The sequence below is a fragment of the Salvelinus alpinus genome, chromosome 4 (assembly GCF_045679555.1).
Source record: "Salvelinus alpinus chromosome 4, SLU_Salpinus.1, whole genome shotgun sequence".
NCBI classification, from domain to species: Eukaryota; Metazoa; Chordata; class Actinopteri; order Salmoniformes; family Salmonidae; genus Salvelinus; species Salvelinus alpinus.
Window position 1 is genome coordinate 79,276,571 of NC_092089.1, and position 17,573 is coordinate 79,294,143.

At 41.6% G+C, this 17,573-nt stretch overlaps 1 protein-coding gene across 6 annotated transcripts in view; it reads left to right on the forward strand.

Moving 5' to 3' along the window:
• Window positions 1-4,877: 4,877 nt before the first annotated feature.
• pcdh19 (protocadherin 19) overlaps window positions 4,878-17,573 on the forward strand; it is a 105,620-nt gene continuing 92,924 nt past the window's right edge. Inside the window, exons 1-2 of one of the 6 annotated variants that reach the window (XM_071399167.1) lie at window positions 4,878-8,190; window positions 13,444-13,573. In XM_071399167.1, the coding sequence (XP_071255268.1) occupies window positions 6,044-8,190; window positions 13,444-13,573 (2,277 nt within the window). In that variant the 5' untranslated portion in view covers window positions 4,878-6,043. Of the gene's footprint in view, window positions 8,191-13,443; window positions 13,796-17,573 lie in introns of all 6 variants that reach the window. The other 5 variants (XM_071399163.1, XM_071399168.1, XM_071399165.1 and 2 more) reach the window with 5 other exon arrangements.

Genomic DNA, 17,573 nt, shown 5'->3' on the forward strand with positions numbered 1-17,573 from the left:
CCGCCCTGTCGATGTTCTACCTTGAACCAAAAAGGGCTATCCTATGGGGACAGCCGAAGAACCCTTTTAGAAATTTATTTTCTAAGACTGTACTTCTGTAGTCTGACTTTCTGTCCCTGCTGCTTGGCTCGAGAGTAATAGCTGAGTCCCTCTATCGCTGCTTTGGCACTATCCTCACCCATCGCAGTCCAATATGCCTGTCCATGCCTCTCTGCCCACTGAAACTTGGCCCACACTCAGACACATAGCTACAGGTAGCTAGCGGAAGACAGAGACAGACAGTGGTGCATTGATTCGGAATGGGCAAGATGGCAGTGCTTATTTTGGCTGTGGTGGAGGACAACCTTATTATTGGTATTCATCCACACGGCATTGCAAGAAATTGATTCCCCCTCACCGCCCTGGCCAGAGGCTGAAGGAAGAGGAAGTGACAGGCTTAATCTGTCTATGAGCCCTGTGAGCCCCTCAATGATGTTATGCCCTCCATGCCATGGACATGGTGATGATACGTCCATTAATATCTCTTCAACTCTCTCTATCCGAGGGCACAGTCCTAGAAGCACTGGTATAAGTTTTTCTTATGCCAATATAACCAAGCATGTTGTTAGTTAGCCACAGTCCTTAAAGCACGGCTAGGTGGATTCCACTTGGACTCCATATACTGTATGTCAACATAACAGGGATGTTGTTTTGCCATAGACTCCAGTTAGACAACAACATGTATTTTTTTATCCACATGCGAATATAACTGAAATGTTGTCTTTTGTAAATTTGATGATGTTTTCTTTATTATGAGCTTGACAATAAGCCATTGTCTGGATGGAAGCTTGTTGAAGGTGAAGGGCACAGGGAGATCATCCTTGCTTGGTGTCCCTCACCCAGTGGTGGAAAAAGTACCCAATTGTCATACTTGAGTAAAAGTAAAGATACCTTAATAGAAAATGACTCAAGTAAAAGTGAAAGTCACCCAATAAAATATTACTTGAGTAAAAGTCTTAAAGTATTTGGTTTTAAATACACTTAAGTATATTTTAGCAATTACATTTACTTTTGATACTTAAGTATAAATAATTTCAAATTCCTTATATTAAGCAAATATTTTTAATTTACAGATAGCCAGGGGCACAGTCCAACACTTAGACATAATTTACAAACAAAGAATTTCTGTTATGTGTGTCCGTTAGTCCGCCAGATCAGAGGCAATAGGGATTACCAGGGATGTTCTCTTGATTAGTGCGTGAATTTGACCATTTTCCTGTCCTGCTAAGCATAAAAAATTGAATGAGTACTTTTGGGTGTCAAGAAAAATGTATGGAGTAAAAAGTAAATCATTTTATTTAGGAATGTAGTGAAGTAAAAGTAAAAATAGTCAAAAATATAAATAGTAAAGTAAAGTACAGATACCCCAAAAACTACTTAAGTATTACTTTAAAGTACTTTTACTTAAGTACTTTACACCACTGCCCTCACCAAACATTAATACCACCCTTGTCTCACTTCTCTCTGTGTCCCTCAACCAATGTTAATAGTAGAAATGAATGACATATAGGTGTGGGTCACGACTCACAGGTAAACAAAACCCAACTCCATCTGGGTAATGCTTAAGGTTCCTTTAATTGCAAACAAGTAACACCTTTCCCCATGCACAGTAGGGGTGTGCTGACTGTGCTCCACATGTGGTCCAATGTCTAAGGAGAAACACATTGTCATGGCCACTTTGTTAATGAGAGTTAAATTGGCAGTACATTCTGGGTAATTAGACTCTGAAACAATAAAAAGTCACAATCATAATGAAGGGAGAAGTAGCCTAGCCAATCACCATCGTCTCCTCTTAGATGACAGAGGAGATACAGTATATTAGTGTCTGAGATCAATATCTGGCTTCGACCAAATGATACAGATAAGACAACACCATACTTAGAAATGTAAACAATTAACTTTACAACCACTCAACACAAAGCACTCAAATCATTAAAATCAAAAGGACAAACCAATGAGTGTAATTTGTCCAGTAGTCTACTCTATTGCCACTTCCATGGAGACAGAGACATAGCTAGTGGCTAGGCTACTGGGACTATTGATTTGTTCAGCTTAATTCCCCTTTCCTATGAAACAGCAACTTTGTTTCAACCTTTGCACAGTTTCAAATGGAATATAATACAGAATAAAATGTGCAGGCCTTTACTCTGCAACGGGATTAAAATATGGCGTCTAAAAAGCCTTGAGTAAAAAGTCCCACAGCCACCTATGGTTGTTTTAATTCCCTGTCCATTAAGAATTTATTATGAGGATACTGTATCTAGCCTCAGAATCCACCCAGTGTATTGTCTTGTAAAAGCACCAGCAATGTACCATATTACAGGCTACACAGAGAAATGTTGCTTGTTTTGCTTTACAAAGAAGCAGAATGACAGAGTAGTGTAGCCTACAGTTGACAGTTAGACGTAAAATAACTCAGAATTTTTAAAATAAAGCATCCATCCATCCGAGCCCATTCTATATCTACATACTGTTACAGTTCTATAGGGATTCTTGTCTTACTAGAGCCTCTTATTTCATGTGGCGTAAGACTGTGAGATACTCTGATGCATATTTCACACGCAATCAGTGTTTTGGCCTTTTCCATGTTGGGGTGTACAGCCAGTAATTTGAATATAACAGTACCCCCACTCTGAAAGTAGAGGGCTGTTTGAGGCTTTGGTGTACAGGGGTGCAATTTTCGCTGGGGACAGAGGGGACGGGTGACGGGACAGGGGGACATGTCCCCCGAACATTCTGAAATTGTGTTACAAAACAAGGCAACGGTGTGCTTTAGGACCGTGCGGATGCCTCTGAGCGGTCGGGTAAACTGTTTGGAGTGTTATCCGACAGGATCAAAAATATATATATAATATTAATATTATGTCCCCCCCACTTCTAAAACCAAAGTTGCGCCCCTGGTGTTGTGTTACAGAAGTATGGCTATTTGGTATGATAGTTTGATGTATGGCTATTATTATTATTATTCATTACATCTCAGGTAAGATAGGCGGAATACAAAACATTTCTGTGAAAGCATAACTTGTGGACAAATACTGTATGTTGATAATGAGAAAACAAGAATCACCTGTAATACAAACAGAAAATCAAGCAAACTACATCCAAATGTAATAAAACCTTGAAAAGCAAAATAACTGCATATCACAGAGCAAGATGGTCTGCCACAATGAGAAAGGTATGCGTTATGCAATTTAACAAAAGGCAGAATGTTTGTGACAAATGTTGTTGGGTCAATGTCAATAACCGAGCCAAGCAGCAAAAGGACGCTAGGTGTCACCCTTGTGACTTTTAAACCGGGTTACCCTCGATATGGTCTGGGTTGTCTGCAGCCAAGTTTACCAGATGGGGAGGAGTGAGCTGGGGAGTGAGAAGGCAGCGAAACCCACGAGGGATAAGGAGGTCTATTCTAAATGATAAATAAGCCTTACAACACACATACTAGGCCTAGTCGTTGCAACAAAAACCAAACATTATTAGACTACCTATCCAAGCAATTAGCCAACCTTTTTGACGACGGAAAACATATGCAGTCTATCGCATCCTCAAAATAGTCATTTTAGGAATAGGACCTGGACAATTTTTATACACATGACACAAATGTTAGTAAAAATCAGTGTGCTTTCTGTACCATTAATACAACAATTAAATATTGCCACTCAGTGTCGTGAACTTCTGAATGTAAGTTGATATGAGTTCTCAGGTAGGCTTCCCTTCATTTCCACTGATTGACGTGGGAAGTTATATTGCTGTTCCACCCAAAAGCAGATCGAAGTAGCCTAGTCTACAGGTAATTTGCCCTACTGGCCTTATCAGGGATCAGCTGGCATGACACAAAAAGTGTTCCTTTCAACAGACCAAAGGACTGCAGTGACCTATCCTAAAGAATTATCTCAAATTATTTTCATTAGAACATGTTTCTGCATCAATGCATTCATATTTTTGTTGTTGTTATACATTTTAGTGACCATATCGTTTTCTTCACATCTAAGAAATGCAACGTGTGTGTGTGCCTGTATGTGTGTGTGCGTGTGTGTGTGTGCGCGCGCGCGCACGTGACTGAGTGTATGTGTGAGAGAGAGGGAGATTTTGCAGCCTGCGACTACAATCCCATTTGTTTCATTGTCCAGAAATAAGACACGATGTTACACAAATAATATGCAACATAACACTTGCCGTCGTTGTATTGGTAAGGCACGTGTCCTCGTTTTACATGTCAGACTATACCTACCTGTTTCTCAAGAATGCTTGGTGTTACATTTCACGCATCTACAGTACAGCATTCTGAAGCAGCAAAAATATTCAGCGTTTCATAATCAAATTTGTCTCACCTTAACAAAATAGGCTACAATAAGATATAGGCTACGTCCATTATGTAAAAAAAAAAAAAAGACTATATCAAATCATCGGGATGTCATCAGCAATCATGTGTGGATCAAGTATTATTTCGATTCATTGAAGGATTGGACTCAGATCACAGTCCTCAGATCACAGTCGCCTTTAGGGCAAACCCTGAATACCACCGGTATATCACACTTAGAAAGAAAACATGTAAACACTCCGATTGCACTGGAATGACGAGTAAACATACCAAGAGTTCTAACCATTAGGCTACATAGACGTAGGGTAGTTAATTAGTCCTACTACATTAACTACATGATACACATCGAGTAATACATAAATACATGTATTTACACTACTTAACCCATTCCACAGCTGAACAAGTGTGCAGGTAGCTGGCCGAGTTTTCATTGCTGTATATTTCCCCACCAACCAGCAAATCCAACCCTCCTGTGTAACCTCTGATTGGTTGAGGGGATTGCGGGTCCTGGTCCGGAGAATTAGCGCTCAGCGCTGAGCTGTGCATTCGGCAGTGTGCAGCATTGATGCGAGCGGAGCCGGAGCGCGTATTGGGGTGAACTAGTAGCCTACTGACAACGAGTGGTGCTGGATATTTTTCATGCAATTGGCTCTGCTGCATGCTTGAAACGAACTGCTTTTATCGTGACGGTATAACATCATTTTTTTGCCTCTATATTTCTACACTGGATTTGATATTGACCATATCTCCCCGGGACGTGTTCGGTGTATTCATGTGTGAGATTGGAGGAAATGAATTAGTAAAAGAAAGATAAAAGACTTTGACAGAGAGAGAGAGAGTGAAACCTCTATCGGCTCGCCTGGAAATGAAAAGGTAACGGTGGTCTTCACTGATAGCATTAGGCCCATAAGAATCGTTCTGTCAACAGTATCATTGGTCTACATTCGATGACTGGACTTTGGCTATTCACGGATTTTCTCAATGCGGATTCCATTTTTACGTTTCCATCGGATATGTGGTGTGATATAATTGCCCATTGAAGAGGAAAAGTCATTACAACTTAATCAAATCATTCATATGAATTTGTGGACGTATGCGTAAAATTCAGTGTGTCTAAAATTCTCCTTATGGTTGTTGAATCGGAATCATGATGCTGGGAAGAATTGAACTGGATCATTTTTAGCCAATAATTTAATCTTCAGTGAACATTATTTTTTGGGTAAACCTGTTCGATAGAATTTTCCTCCCTTTTGATTTTTTAATTCATTATTTGCATTGTTTTCCAGTCTGCATCGAAATGGTCGGTTTATCATGTCAGACGTTCCTATAGTTGTAGCTTGATATAAACAGCGCATATTTACATGTTGTTCTGAGACCATCAGTGTTCTGAGACCATTCAGAATGTTTTCTAATATCTATCCTCAAGATCTCACGCGTTGCAGCAGATTGGAGAATGTGGTTTCTCTCAGAAGAGTACAATGAGGTAGATGGACTTAAGACCATATCGATATAATCAAGTTACATTTATATCAGATAGGAGCCTTTTCTGCTATCGAAATCTATTCCAAGGATAACTTTTCGATGAGATTAGCCTACTGGAAAATTTTGCCAGTTATCTCTGACATGCATAGGTGTGCGTGATCATACGAGGTCCCAATTAAATCTAAGGAAAAATCAACAGGTACAATGTACGCCAAGGAAATGGATTTTATGCTAATTCTTTGGATAGTCCTTTTATGCTGGACTGGGGCTGATTCTGTTATCAATTTGAAATACTCGATAAACGAGGAGCAGAAGGCTGGGTATATCATTGGAAACGTGACAAAGGATGCACAAACTCAAGGATTTGCCATTGCACCGCGTGCGCCGTACTTGCGGGTCATCTCGAATTCAGAGCCGCGATGGGTGGAACTCAGCCCGGCTGGACTTCTCCTCACACATCAGAAAATAGACCGGGATGTGGCTTGCCGACAGACATCAAAGTGCACTGTCTCTCTGGAGGTGATGTCAAACTCCATGGAGATCTGTGTGATTAAAGTTGAAATTGTGGATTTGAACGATAATGCGCCCAGGTTCCCCACAAACCACATTGACATTGAAATCTCAGAGAATGCCTCCCCTGGTACCAGGTTTCCCCTAGAGGGGGCAAGCGATCCGGACTCTGGTATTTTCGGTGTGCAATCATATTCGATCACCCCGAATGAGCTCTTCGGGTTGGAGATTAAGACTAGGGGGGACGGGTCCAAGATTGCCGAACTCGTAGTGCAAAAATCGTTAGATAGGGAGACCCAGTCTCACTACTCATACGAAATCAGTGCAGAAGACGGCGGAGACCCCCCAAAGATTGGCGCAGTCCAGCTCAATATTAAAGTAATGGATTCGAATGATAATAATCCCGTTTTTGACCAGCCTGTGTATACAGTGAATGTGATGGAGAATTCTCCTATTAATACACTTGTAATTGACTTGAATGCAACGGATCCTGACGAGGGAACTAATGGTGAGGTTGTATACTCGTTTAACAGTTACGTCACCGAGAAAACTAGAGATGTATTCAAAATTGACCCTAGAACCGGTATTATCACTGTAAATGGCCCGTTGGATTATGAAGCAACCCACATTTACGAGATTGATGTCCAAGCCAAAGATTTAGGTCCAAATTCTATTCCGGCTCATTGTAAAGTCACGGTCAATGTGATGGATGCAAATGATAACCCACCTGTCATTAGTTTATTGTCGGTGAACACAGAGCTGATTGAAGTTAGTGAGAACGCGCCACGTGGATACGTTATTGCATTAGTAAGGGTCTCAGATAAGGACGCGGGCGCGAATGGCAAGGTGCAGTGTAGACTACAAGGCAACGTCCCTTTCAGGCTCCAGGAATACGAGAGCTTCTCAACCATCCTTGTCGATGGCAGGCTAGACAGAGAACAGAGGGACACGTACAATCTAACTATCCAAGCAGAGGACAGTGGCACCCCCCCTTTACGCGCCACTAAATCGTTTGTAGTGAAAGTCACAGATGAAAATGATAACCCTCCCCACTTCCTAAAACCCCATTACCAAGAGATGGTCCTAGAAAATAACCTGCCCGGCTCATGTTTGCTGGCAGTGTCTGCTGTAGATCCCGATTTGGGCATGAATGGCACCGTTTCATACACCATCGTGCCCAGTGAGATTAAACACATGGACGTAAACACATATGTCAGTATAAATCCTTCAGGACGTATTTACTCCATGAGATCATTCGACCATGAGTACACTAGGACTTTTGACTTCAAAGTTTTGGCCAGGGACCAGGGGAATCCGTCCTTATCCAGTAACGCGACGGTGCGCATTGTCGTTTTGGATGTGAATGACAATACACCTGTTATGACCACTCCACCCCTGGTAAATGGCACCGCGGAAGTATCCATTCCAAGGAATGCAGGAGTGGGTTACCTGGTGACCCAAGTCAAGGCCGATGACTACGACGAGGGGGAGAATGGAAGGCTGACCTATACCATTTCGGAGGGAGACAGGCCTTTCTTTGAAATAGACCAGGTGAATGGAGAGGTGCGGTCCACCAAGATGTTCGGGGAGCAGGTCAAGTCGACCTACGAGATCACAGTGGTGGCACGCGACCACGGGAAACCGTCGTTGTCGGCCTCTGCATACATTGTTGTCTACCTCTCACCGGACCTGAACGCCCAGGAATCTATTGGACCAGTAAACCTGTCATTGATTTTCATCATTGCCCTGGGTTCTATTGCAGCTATCCTGTTTGTCACTATGATTTTTGTGGCAGTCAAGTGCAAAAGGGATAACAAGGAGATCCGAACGTACAACTGCAGGTACTGAAAACAGCTCTTCATACGCATCTCATTACTTTGGTGTTTCAGTCAGTCATGGTTATAGCCAATGACCTATTTTCTTATTCTCATGGGCCTATATTTACGCCTTTTATTGCCCATTCAGTGGTGCGCGCGTGTGTATGTGCTGGTGATATGCGCGCCCTTGCGTGCGTGCCTCCGTGTGTGTGTGTTGTTCAGGCTAGTCGTGAGTGCACGTAGCTGTATTTCTAGTGCATGTTGAGGGCCCCAGATGTTAGCACTAAGGAATGCAGGTGCCCATAACTGATAAGAAAAAATGGCCAATGGACTCCTAGACCAGGCAGCGTTGCCTTACTTCTTTTTTTCAACACGCACAATTAACTAGGACTAATAATCTTGACTAGGCGAGGACAATTAGCAGAATTTTACGGCTATTGAATTTCTAGTGCATTCTATTCCCAAAGGTTTAAATGGATGTTCTAAAGAAGACAGCATGGCCTACGATTCTGCAAGAATGATGACATAGTAATGATGATAATGGCAATAATAGTGTTAATAATAATACAGAATTTTTAAAAAAGTAATACAAATCAAGTGGGATCTACTATTATACTAAAACTATTAAGTAATGCAGCTTTGAACCATCTAGGCCTCTACTCCGTGTATGACTATGCATCAGAAGGGAAGCACATTATTATCTTGATCCATCATAATAAAAGTATGTTTTTCTTCATCAATCTGTATAGCATCAGCTCTCACTTTCCTTGTGTATTACCACTTAAAATATATAAAATATATACAGTACCAGTCAAAAGTTTGAACACACCTACTCATTCAAGTGTTTTTCTTTATTTTTTACTATTTTCTACATTGTAGAAATAATAGTGAAGACATCAAAACTATTTGCCTTGATGACAGCTTTGCACACTCTTGGTATTCTCTCAACCAGCTTCACCTGGAATGCTTTTCCAGCAGTCTTGAAGGAGTTTCCACATATGCTGAACACTTGTTGACTGCTTTTCCTTCACTCTGCGGTCCAACTCATCCCAAACCATCTCAATTGGGTTAAGGTCGGGTGATTGTGGAGGCCAAGTCATCTGATGCAGCACTCCATCACTCTCCTTCTTGGTCAAATCGCCCCTACACAGCCTGAAGGTGTGTTGGGTCATTGTCCTGTTGAAAAACAAATTATATTCCCCATCTGTCATCAAGGCAAAGTGTGGCTACTTTGAAGAATCTCAAATATAAAATATTTTTTGATTTGTTTAACACCTTTTTGGTTACTACATAATTTCATATGTTTATTTCATAGTTTTAATATCTTCACTAATATTCTACGATGTAGAAAATAGTCAAAATAAAGAAAAACTCTGGAATGAGTAGGTGTGTCCAAACTTTTGACTGGTACTGTGAATTTGTCAATTTAACCTGAAACTATTATCATATTTCATATTTTACACTCAACATCATTTTTGTTGATGTGCTGCTATGTCAGGCCATTTCATACGTGTGGCATTTGGCTGACCCTGTATGATTCCTCCATAAAGTAGAGCCAATATACATCTCTCAGTAAGTCCCAGCGGATGAAGCTCTTTTGACCAAAATGTTGGGTTGAGATCCATTAAACATACACGTAGCCTAAGAATGCCATTGTGTGGCAGTAATTCTTTTTTTTAAAACATTGAGTTTCTTCTCCTTCATGCACTTAAAGAACTACATAAGGTGTCCAGACAAATGTTTTTTTTAAAGTGTGGACCTTCACAGGCACACAGAGCAGTTTATTTCCAAAACACTATATCCACCAATTTTTCACATTCGTTTTTTCATCAGAAATGATTGCTTATGGGTACCTTCATATATGTTTAAAATATTACTACTCTCAGATGTGTAATTCATAGATTTTAGATCTGTATTAAAATGTTTAAAAAAATACACTTGTGCAAAACACTATATATCCATATATATATATATTTGTCTCAGTTACTGTAGCTATATTAAGATTAATGCACTAACTGTAAGTCACTCTGGATAAGAGCATCTGCTAAATAAATAAAAAATGTTACATGTAAATGTTTTACATACAGATCTCATATTACTGAATTGATTATTTTGTTACAAAATATATTATTTACATATATTGTCACAAATGTATAATTTGTACAGTTCTTTATAAAAAAAAAAAAGGCAATTTGTTCTATTTGACTGTGTAAAACTTAGCAGTACCACTTATTTCTCAGAGAGTGAGGCGGATATATAGTGTTTTGCAAAAAAACATGATTATTTGTTTAAAGTGATAGATTTTAAACAAATATATGTTTCTCATTCAACAACCCCATGCCATGATTAAATAGTGAACAAACACACCAATCTATTTCTTTAAAGAATCTCTTTAAAGAATCTCTTTCATAAGTTCTTTGAAGTATAAACATTTATGTACCAATATTTCTGAAAATGTATATATTGCGTTCTGAAATGAAACTTTTCACATACTCATGGATAATGGTTAATATTGATCACCTATTGATTTTAAATCTAAAGCAGTCATGTATTTGCAATATCATGTGATGGTTGGTGGATCCACATCAGGTTTCTCCAATCCTTATTCTTTAGAGATGTAGATTTGAAGAGGGTTTCACCTAGTAGGAGAGCATCTTTACATTCAGTATTCTAAGTATGTAGTATAGCACCTCTAAGGCCTCACTTGTTAAGATACATAGCTTCTACTGAACAAAAATATAAACGCAACGTGCAACAATTGCAACGATTTTACTGAGTTACATTTTATATAAGGAAATCAGTCAATTGAAATAAATTCCTTAGGCCCGGATCTTTGGATTTCACATGACTGGGCATGGGCGCAGCATTGGGCAAAGGCCACCCACTGGGAAGAATTCGTTTTTTCTGAATGAGTTTTTCCCAAAAAAAGGGCTTTATTACAGACATAAATACTCCTCAGTTTCATCAGCTGTCTGGGTGGCTGGTCTCAGAAAATCCCGCAGGTGAAGAAGCTCGATGTGGAGGTCCTGGGCTGCAGTGGTTACACGTGATCTGCGGTTGTGAGGCCGGTTGGATGTACTGCTAAATTCTCTAAAACAACGTTGGAGGCGGCTTATGGTAGAGAAATGAACATTCAATTCCCTGGCAATAGCTCTGGTGGACATTCCTGCAGTCAGCATGCCAATTGCGCACTCCCTCAAAACTTGAGACATGTCTGGCATTGTGTTGTGTGATAAAACTGCACATTTTAGAGTGGCCTTTTATTGTCCCCAGCACAAGGTGCACCTGTGTAATGATCATGCTGTTTAATCAGCATCTTTTTATAGCACATATGTCAGGTGGATGGATTATCTTGGCAAAGGAGAAATCCTCACTAACAGGGATGTAAACAAATTTGTGCACAACATTTGGGACAAATAACCTTTTTGTGCATATGGGGAAAAAAATGATATTTTATTTCAGCTCATGAAACATGGGACCAACACTTTACATGTTGCATTTATATTTTTGTTCAGTATAGTTTCAAAGTGACATTGTTGTCAGCCCACAGACTAATTTAACGACATAAGAATAAAAACATCTGTTTTCTGAAAACCCAATGCTCTTAAAGAACTATGTAAAAGACTCTCGACATAAGTTATGTTATTAAGACAATTTATAGGGGTTTTAGGGCATTTTATATGATTTGATGGCTGTCATTGTCATATTGACAAATATAGCCTAGTACATTTCTCAACATGCTTTCTCATTTGGATGTGATCCACAATGCACTATTTCTCTAAAAAAAAAAACACAAGAAACCAACCAACCATTCAAACAAACAACTAAGGTAAATCAAATAATATCTGACCAACACCACCTAACCACCTAACCTTCCTCTTTAAAAATCCTGTCTTGTGGCATAAAAATCCTTTTCCTGCTGGGTACTTTAATCAATATTGATTTGCAGTGCTCCTGAGTAGTTAGCTACCACCTCAAACCTGAGCAGTGCTTATCTGCAATTTATTGCTCATTCTCTTTGATTCTCCTGTCCATTTTCTGATTTTGGGCCCAGAAGCACTAGAGAGAACAATGACAGAACAATGCACTCTTTTTTTACCCTCAGTCTCTTCTCTCCCCTACTCAGACTCTAAAGATTGAGAGAGAGAGAGAGAGAGAGAGAGAGAGAGAGAGAGAGAGAGAGAGAGAGAGAGAGAGAGAGAGAGAGAGAGAGAGAGAGAGAGAGAGAGAGAGAGAGAGAGAGAGAGAGAGAGAGAGAGAGAGAGAGAGAGAGAGAGAGAGAAATAACAGTTTTGAGATATCCTGAAAAATAAACATTCGAAGGCTGCTATTACCATTTTCTTTGCTAGAATGAAGGCATGGAAGAGCAGACAGACCCAGACTTCATCATACATGAAAAGGAAAACCCATCCAGTAAATACTAAGAATGGGGAATCTTCCTAGGGCATTTCAGCATATGCAGCCAGGGTCTCAAGTGTTATTAGATGCAGGCTAAAAACAAGAGTAAATAACACACTATTTCCAACCAGGGCTAAAAATATACTTTTGGAGAGTGGGAGTCCATGCAAATGTTTGACACGTTAAAAACTCAGAGGAAAGGCTCGGGTCAGGAGGGATTCAAGGGTTCAGAGCAGAAGCTGCTTAAAACACAGCTTCCCCTCATAAGAATTTGCAAGCCTGGATGGAGAATGGACCCGAGCATCAGCAGCATTCTTTCCATAAAGAATCTCCGGCTTGCTCATTTGGTCTGATTAGAATCAAAATGCTCTGCTCAAGTCAGGGAACAGCCACAGAGACTCTAAATGAATTTGAATTTACAGTGCTCCTGCACTCCATATCGCCAGTGGGTCTCGCTTGATAATGAAAGAAAAAAGTGAATTAGCAGTGAGGCTTTAATATGATGGCAGATTCTGGTTGGTGATCTTCAGTATCGTCTGTTGTTGTTGCCTTGTGTGCTTTTGTGGTTTGGCATGTTTGCATTGTGTGTGCTTGTTGTTTGTGACATGTCAACTGTGCCGAGCATGCAAATAAAAACAAATGAGGGATGACGGCTCCATTGGTGGCCCGGGGAAGGCGGTCAGGCTTGGGTAGAGGGGGGGGGGGGTCACTTGAGCGTGGCTCCTCTGTCTCGCTACCCCGGATGCTTACCAATGTGCTTGCCACCACCACGGCACACTTCGGTCAGCACTCTGGCATGACTGAGCGGGGCGCCTCTGGCCGAACGGCGTGTGCCTGTGGGCGGGTACGACAGAGCACTGCTTTATTGAGTCTGTTCAGTTTCTTCTACTTGCGCAGGGTGGCGGAGTACTCGTATGGCAGCCAGAAGAAGTCGAGCAAGAAGAAGCTGAGCAAGAACGACATCCGCCTCGTGCCGCGCGACGTGGAGGAGACGGACAAGATGAACGTGGTGAGTTGCTCGTCTCTCACCTCCTCGCTCAACTACTTCGACTACCACCAGCAGAGCCTGCCGCTGGGCTGCAGGCGCTCCGAGAGCACCTTCCTCAACGTGGAGAACCAGAACTCGCGCAATGCCGCGCCCAACCACGGTGGCTATCAGCAGCATCCCTTCGCCAGCGGGCAGGGTCCCCAGCAGCCTGACCTCATCATCAACGGCATGCCGCTGCCAGAGGTGAGACCACGCTTAGTTCGCTCTGATCTGATCTGTCCCTGCAGCGTGTTGCTGTTGTGCCAATCTGTGCCAATGCCCTGGGGGAGAGGGGGAGAGGGGGTGGGTGTACAGGACAGGGGAGATTGATGGTTAAGACGGGGACATAGGAGAGTGATGGTTAAGACGGGCCCAGTCGACTCTCAGTCTCACTACTCATTGTCATGACTGCGTAGTGCTTCAGCATCCAATGGGTGTATAGTTGTTGTGCGTTACAATATAGTCTTTGTAGGGAGTGTAGTCACTGTGGGTTATAATATAGTCTTGTAGAGAGTATAGTCACTGTGGGTTATAATATAGTCTTGTAGAGAGTATAGTCACTGTGGGTTATAATATAGTCTTTGTAGGGAGTATAGTCACTGTGGGTTATAATATAGTCTTGTAGAGAGTATCGTCACTGTGGGTTATAATATAGTCTTTGTAGGGAGTATAGTCACTGTGGGTTATAATATAGTCTTGTAGAGAGTATAGTCACTGTGGGTTATAATATAGTCTTTGTAGGGAGTGTAGTCACTGTGGATTACAATATAGTCTTTGTAGGATGTATAGTCACTGTGGGTTATAATATAGTCTTGTAGGGAGTGTAGTCACTGGGTTATAATATAGTCTTTGTAGGATGTATAGTCACTGTGGGTTATAATATAGTCTTGTAGGGAGTGTAGTCACTGTGGATTACAATATAGTCTTTGTAGGATGTATAGTCACTGTGGGTTATAATATAGTCTTGTAGAGAGTGTAGTCACTGGGTTATAAAATAGTATTTGTAGGGTGTATAGTTGCTGTGGATTACAATATAGTCTTTGTAGGGTGTATAGTCGCTGTGGGTTATAATATAGTCTTTGTAGGGAGTATAGTCACTGTGGATTCACCTGGTGTATGTCAATTAGAGGTCTTCACGGATCCACCTGTACTCGAATTACCCTGCCTTGTCTGGAAGGGCCGGTACAGATTCGAATGTGACTGCTGCAGTAGAGAGATAGAGACATTTTAAAATGGTTGCTGCTGCTCTTGCTTTTCAAGAGAGTGGAGCATGGCGTGTGTAGATTGTTGTTATTGTTGGCCAATCATAAGTCATCAAAGCGGCAATAGTCTACAGTCATAGAGCCTCCATGTGTGGCAAAAGTTAGGAGATATCTAATCAGTGGAAGATGGAATTAAAATGTCGGAATTAAAAGTTAAAGGACAAGGATAGGCTACAACAACCAAGAGCCAACAGGTAGGCTGCTGCTTAATATTCTGGGTGGAGTTGTTATTTGTAACTGTAGGATGAGAAGCACATCCACTGCAGCCTGAATTAGCCTAGCTAGCTAACGTTATCTTAACTAGGTTCTCACGGTTTGATGCAGTCAAGACAGGTACTACGTAATCATATTGCATGATAAATAACCTAGCTATGGCAGTTATTAGTCTACTACAGAGCGAGTCGGCTTGGTTGGTTGCTGTCTCTTGTATCTCCCTCCCTCCTCCCTGTTCCCTGTGTCACTCTCTCACAGTACACATGACAGTAGTTGAATGAACATATGAAACAATTGGAGCAAACACATAATTTTTGCCTATGTTTTCTCATGTTGGTGCTAAGTTTAGGCAAACAAAAAAATATTAAGTTCAGTTAACACTTTGACAGAAAAGTTGAGTAAAGAATAAAAAGGCTGTGGAAGCAGTTACTTAATAATATTTAGTTGAAGTATCTTGATTTTTTTTACAGCATGCCAGACGCATTGATCCAGGTTATCAGCTCCACCACCACATGTTATTTTAGGTGGTAGCAGAAAGAATAATCATTGCTCGATGTGCGAACTGCCCAATCGTCATGCAGTGAAGGCCAAGGCTGCAGCTTTGCACTCCGCGCAGCTTGCTATTTTATAGCTATAGTCACCCCACCATGCATAGAGGTTGATTGTATTGCCGTAGAGATTCAGAAGAAAGCAAAAGTCTCGCTCGAGTGGGCTATTCAAGCTGATAAAAGTGTCCACCAACCAGCTGATTTTAAGACTATAGATTTTCGCCTCTATGACCTAGTCTACTGGATTCCTGGACAACGTCTCTAGCTTGACCTACTGCTATGGCCCTCAGCTGGGTAGGGGGTTCTCACAATCCTGTTCAGCCCCAAGTAAAGCAACACCAACCCACCCATCACATATTTGATGACTCCAAATCCAGTTTGACATTCAGCAAGAAGAAGAAAAGTCTAAAAACAAAACCAGAAACATAAGAACGATTATTGATCCATTGATTGGCGGATCCAGTTAGGATCTGGGCACTTATTGGGTCTCGCGAGGGTCAAAGAGGCCCAATTTACAGCCACAATGATTTACTGCAGACTGTCTGGGACAGATGGAGAGAGAGGGGGATGGGGAGAGGGAGAGGGAGAGAGAGAGAGGGAGAGAGAGAGAGGAAGAGGGGGCAGGGGGAGAGAGAGAGACAAAGAAAGAAAGAAAGAAAGAAAGAAAGAAAGAAAGAAAGAAAGAAAGAAAGAAAGAAAGAAAGAAAGAAAGAAAGAAAGAAAGAAAGGGTGTAGATCCATCCCGCTGAACTGTAAAGTCAAGCGTTAGTAGAGGGGAACGACTGCATGCCGCTATGCTGTGTCCAGGCCTTTATGTACCCACAGGTAGCATTCAGGTCACAACCCTCTCCATGAGCAAAACACAAGGATAGTCCAACCGGCACAAAGGAATTCCTGAGCAGTTGTTAAACCCAGGCATAGTAGCCTGTCTTGGTGGCTTAAGCATCCAATAAAAAAGCACCTTAGCCGCGGGATTAGGGAGGCCTTTCTTTGTTTCGGTTCATGAAAAGAGGAGAGAGGGAGAGGGAGAGGGAGAGGGGGAGACAAATAGGGCCGCAGATCGAATCTAATGATCTCATATGCAAAGCTTGGAGGTGTCTGATAGGGCTGAGTTAGGGGATGGCTGGATGGAGGAAAGGAGGGAGAGGGATGGAGGGAAGGAGGGAGAGTGTCTTAATGCCAGGTGTCTGGGCCCTACCGCATTTTCTCATTTTCCTAGCGCCTGTGATTGGCTTGATTAAGGCAGAGGGGCTGCTTAACATGCAAGCATCGTCGCAGCTCCGCGTTCCACATGACGTTGACAAACATCCCTTTGACTGCGGCCCCATGCATATTTCCTGTGGACTGATGGAGAGAGGAGGTGCTGATAGCTAGTCGATGGAAGAGAGGGAAGGAGGGAGAGAGAGTGAGAGAGTGAGAGAGTGAGAGAGAGAGAGAGAGAGAGAGAGAGAGAGAGAGAGAGAGAGAGAGAGAGAGAGAGAGAGAGAGAGAGAGAGAGAGAGAGAGAGAGAGACGTGTGTGAATTCTCCCCCTCAAGCAGGCTGCAGCTATCTCCAAATATTTCTTCTCCACTCTGACATTTAGAAAAGACAGTAACTCCGTAACCACACATTGCTGTTCAATTACAAAAACTGTTGTCAAGTGCAATTACATAGCCATTTATGTAGTGTAAACAAACAGTGCATCTGTAAAATTAACGAAAATACAGCTGTAGGATCTTCATTTGACTAGTATTATAGCAGAAAAAGAATCCTGCAGCAACAGGATTTGAATGTTTAGTTCATAATGTTGCTTGATCGGTAGATAGGCTATTAGCTGGCCAAAATGAGGCTACAATAAAGTGCAATACTGTTAATATCAACGTGTGTTAGTGCAGGTTTTGACTGAATGTATGTAAATCATGAAGCTTATCTGCGGTGCAGGAAAATTCTCAGTAACAAAATTAAGATAATACATCTG